Genomic DNA, 5,000 nt, shown 5'->3' on the forward strand with positions numbered 1-5,000 from the left:
TATTATTTCCCGAAGACGAACTATATCTTGACTCGAAAAATCACATATAAATTAAGTTATTGATGTTGCTATTTGTATCTTCGTTGTATATATTTTTATTATGAATTTCACCATTGTAATATTTCATTTGTTTAGTAAAGTTATGTGACTGACGAAAAAAATGTATAGTCGTAAAGCTTCGAAACTTTTTGTGTTTCATTTTTTGGATGTTCGAAACAAGATGAAATAATACAAGGTCCTTAGATGGATTTTAAAGTAGAACGAAAAAAAAAAGCTATGGCCTTGGGTGTATTCTAATATATGTGTGTGTGATTATGATCAATTAATAGCCGATTATTAGATAAATAAAATTAGTAAATACATTTGTTATTGAGGATTCTTTTTTCATGAATGAATACAAATAGTTTTTATTGTCATCACCATTATCATTATTATTATCATCATCATCATCATCATTATTATCATCATCATTACTGTTGTTCTTCTTATTACTATGACTTGTTTTATAGAAGTCACTTTCATGTTTTCGCTGTATAACATCACTGTCACTCCTGCATTCATTAAAAAGTTTGTTAAAAATGCCATTGTCAGTATCATTATTACCATTACGCAACCTTTTACCAAATTTTATCTTATTTTGTCATGTTTTTTAACTATGCAATTTGGTGCCGTTAAAACACCATTACTGTCAGTATGATAAGTAGTATTTATTTCATTCCCGTTTTCTTTTTAATACGATATTAAGAGAAATTTGCCTCTCTCTCTCTCTCTCTCTCTCTCTCTCTCTCTCTCTCTCTCTCTCTCTCTCTCTCTCTCTCTCTCTCTCTCTCTCTCTCTCTCTCACCCCATCCCCTCCTTCCATTCCTCCTTCTCTATCCCATAAATCATTTTCAGAGAGAAAAAAAAAAATGTTTGTATGGTAGAAAAGATGAAAGATTACCTTAGTCTCGGATTCTCTCTCTCAAAATGACTATAAATGAGTCAAACACGGCTATATCAAGTATTAAATATCGCGAGTGCATCATTTTTTTTTATTTGTGACATTACATTTCCAAAATTGATTGCCATTTCTTTTCACAATCTTCTCTGTTTGGATGCCCCTGAATTATTGGATTGTTTGTGTTTCTATGTATTTGTGTGTGCATTCCTTTGTCTGTTTATTTAATTATGTGTACATGTTTATGTGCATATTCGTCTGCATTTGTTTATCATACGTATAATAGCTTGTGTGTGTGTGTGTGTGTGTGTGTGTATGTCTCTGCGCCTGTACGTCCACGCATGTACGTGTATTTATCTACCTATACGTATTTACCTTTGTATGGGAACATGTACTCGAGCGTGGGAAAGGCGCGCGCACTTTAGGCAGACAGAGCAAGATAAAAAAAAAAAAAATGGAACCCGAAGCGCCATCGCCGAACGCCGTGGAACCGCTACCTCTCAACGCCACTAACCAAGCAGAGAGAATTGAATCGCTTCAGGAGATTTCGGCGAGTCATTCTGCAAGAGAGAGAATCCGAGACTAAGGTAATTTTTCATCTTATCTACCATACAAACATTTTTTTTTTTTTTACTGTGATGATTTGGTGAGAGAGGGAGTGAAAGAAAGAAAGAAAGAGAGAGAGAGGATGGGGAAAGAGAGAGAGAGAGGAAAAAAGGAGAATGAAACAAAATAAGAAAGCCCAAGAAACATAGAGAAACATAAAGACAGAGAAAACAAAAACAGACAATAAAAACTAAGAAACAGACAGACAGACAGACAAAAACAGCACAAGACCAAGCACTCCCACGAAAGCAGGTCTGCAGAAAGAGAGAAACACAGCCACAGTCTAAACATTTGGCCGCAGAGAGACCGTCACTCCATTAGCACGGGGATTACGTCAGACGCTGTGGGGGGTCACCGAGTCAGGGGTGGGAAGGGGGGGTCTCTCGTCTGAGGCTGTGGGGGTTCTGTGCTATGCTGTGGAGGTTCTGTGCTATGCTGTGGAGGTTCTGTGCTATGCTGTGGAGGTTCTGTGCTATGCTGTGGAGGTTCTGTGCTATGCTGTGGGGGTTCTGTGCTATGCTGTGGAGGTTCTGTGCTATGCTGTGGAGGTTCTGTGCTATGCTGTGGGGGTTCTGTGCTATGCTGTGGGGGTTCTGTGCTATGCTGTGGAGGTTCTGTGCCATGCTGTGGGGGTTCTGTGGAGGTTCTGTGCTATGCTGTGGGGGTTTTACGGAGGTTGGGGGTTCTGTGCTATGCTGTGGAGGTTCTGTGCTATGCTGTGGAGGTTCTGTGCCATGCTGTGGGGGTTCTATGGAGGTTCTGTGCTATGCTGTGGGGCTTCTGTGCTATGCTATGGGGGTTCTGTGCTATGCTGTGGGGGTTCTGTGCTATGCTGTGGAGGTTCTGTGCTATGCTGTGGGGCTTCTGTGCTATGCTGTGGGGATTCTGTGCTATGCTGTGGGGGTTCTATGGAGGTTCATTGCTATGCTGTGGGAGTTCTATGGAGGTTCATTGCTATGCTGTGGAGGTTCTGTGCTATGGTGTGGGGGTTCTGTGCTATGCTGTGGGGGTTCTATGGAGGTTCTGTGCTATGCTGTGGGAGTTCTATGGAGGTTCTGTGCTATGCTGTGGGAGTTCTATGGAGGTTCTGTGCTATGCTGTGGGAGTTCTATGGAGGTTCTGTGCTATGCTGTGGGGGTTCTATGGAGGTTGTGAGCTATGCTGTGGAGGTTCTGTTCTATGCTGTGGGGGTTCTATAGAGGTTCTGTGCTATGCTGTGGGGGTTCTATGGAGGTTGTGTGCTATGCTGTGGAGGTTCTGTTCTATGCTGTGGGGGTTCTATGGAGGTTCTGTGTTATGCTGTGGGGGTTCTATGGAGGTTGTGTGCTATGCTGTGGAGGTTCTGTTCTATGCTGTGGGGGTTCTATAGAGGTTCTGTGCTATGCTGTGGGGGTTCTACGGAGGTTCTGTGCTATGCTGTGGGGTTCTATGGAGGTTCTGTGCTATGCTGTGGGGGTTCTACGGAGGTTCTGTGCTATGCTGTGGGGTTCTATGGAGGTTCTGTGCTATGCTGTGGGGGTTCTGTGCTATGCTGTCGGGGTTCTGTGCTATGCTGTGGAGGTTCTGTTCTATGCTGTGGGGGCTCTATGGAGGTTCTGTGCTATGCTGTGGGGGTTCTATGGAGGTTCTCTGCTATGCTGTGGGAGTTCTGTGGAGGTTCTGTGCTATGCTGTGGGGGTTCTATGGAGGTTCTGTGCTATGCTGTCGGGGTTCTGTGGAGCTTCTGCGCTATGCTGTGGGGGTTCTGTGGAGCTTCTGTGCTATGCTGTGGGGATTCTGTGGAACTTCTGTGCTATGCTGTCGGGGTTCTGTGGAGCTTCTGTGCTATGCTGTGGGGGTTCTATGGAGGTTCTGTGCTATGCTGTAGGGGTTCTGTGCAATGCTGTGGGGATTCTGTGCTATGCTGTGGGGATTCTCTGCTATGCTGTGGGGATTCTCTGCTATGCTGTGGGGGTTCTGTGCTATGCTGTGGGGGTTCTATGCTATGCTGTGAGGATTCTGTGCTATGCTGTGGAGGTTCTGTGCTATGCTGTGGAGGTTCTGTGCTATGCTGTGGAGGTTCTGTGCTATGCTGTGGAGGTTCTGTGCTATGCTGTGGGGGTTCTGTGGAGCTTCTGTGCTATGCTGTGGAGCTTCTGTGTTATGCTGTGGAGGTTCTGTGCTATGCTGTGGAGGTTCTGTGTTATGCTGTGGGGGTTCTGTACTATGCTGTGGAGGTTCTGTGTTATGTTGTGGAGGTTCTGTGTTATGCTATGGGGGTTCTGTGGAGGTTCTGTGCTATGCTGTGGAGGTTCTGTGTTATGCTGTGGAGGTTCTGTGCTATGCTGTGCGGGTTCTGTGCTATGCTGTGGAGGTTCTGTGCTATGCTGTGGGGGTTCTGTGCTATGCTGTGGAGGTTCTATGCTATGCTGTGGGGGTTCTGTGCCATGCTGTGGGAGTTCTATGGAGGTTCTGTGCTATGATGTGGAGGTTTTGTGCTATGCTGTGGGGGTTCCATGGAGGTTCTGTGCTATGCTGTGGAGGTTCTGTGCTATGCTGTGGAGGTTCTGTGCTATGCTGTGGGGGTTCTGTGGAGCTTCTGTGCTATGCTGTGGGGGTTCTGTGGAGCCTCTGTGCTATGCTGTGGGGGTTCTGTGGAGCCTCTGTGCTATGCTGTGGGGGTTCTATGGAGCTTCAGTGCTATGCTGTGGGAGTTCTGTGGAGTTTCTGTGCTATGCTGTGGGGGTTCTATGGAGGTTCTGTGCTATGCTGTGGGGGTTCTGTGCTATGCTGTGGGAGTTCTATGGAGGTTCTGTGCTATGCTGTGGGGGTTCTACGGAGGTTCTGTGCTATGCTGTAGGGGTTTTGTGCAATGCTGTGGGGGTTCTGTGCTATGCTGTGGAGGTTCTGTGCTATGCTGTGGAGGTTCTGTGCTATGCTGTGGAGGTTTTGTGTTATGCTGTAGGGGTTTTGTGCTATGCTGTGGGGGTTCTGTGCTATGCTGTGGAGGTTCTGTGCTTTGCTGTGGAGGTTCTGTGCTATGCTATGGGGGTTCTGTTCTATGCTGTGAAGATTCTGTACTATGCTGTGGAGGTTCTGTGCTATGCTATGGGGGTTCTGTTCTATGCTGTGGAGGTTCTGTGCTATGCTGTGGAGGTTCTGCTCTATGCTGTGGGGGTTCTATGGAGGTTCTGTGCTATGCTGTGGAGGTTCTGTGCTATGCTGTGAAGGTTCTGGTCTATGCTGTGGGGGTTCTATGGAGGTTCTGTGCTATGATGTGGAGGTTCTGTGCTATGCTGTGAAGGTTCTGGTCTATGCTGTGGGTGTTCTATGGAAGTCCTGTTCTATGATGTGGAGGTTCTGTGCTATGCTGTGGGGGTTCTATGGAGGTTCTGTGTTATGCTGTGAAGGTTCTGTGCTATGTTTTGGGGGTTCTATGGAGGTTCTGTGCTATGCTGTGGGGGTTCCGTGAAGGTTC

General features: G+C 46.1%; 1 protein-coding gene across 1 annotated transcript; it reads left to right on the plus strand.

Moving 5' to 3' along the window:
- The first annotated feature begins 2,080 nt into the window (after positions 1 to 2,080).
- LOC113807579 (uncharacterized) lies at positions 2,081 to 2,698 on the plus strand. The gene has a single exon (XM_027358872.2). The coding sequence runs from the start codon at positions 2,081 to 2,083 to the stop codon at positions 2,696 to 2,698; it is 618 nt and encodes a 205-aa protein (XP_027214673.2).
- Positions 2,699 to 5,000: the final 2,302 nt, after the last annotated feature.

This window comes from Penaeus vannamei, chromosome 8 (assembly GCF_042767895.1).
Source record: "Penaeus vannamei isolate JL-2024 chromosome 8, ASM4276789v1, whole genome shotgun sequence".
Classification (NCBI taxonomy): Eukaryota; Metazoa; Arthropoda; class Malacostraca; order Decapoda; family Penaeidae; genus Penaeus; species Penaeus vannamei.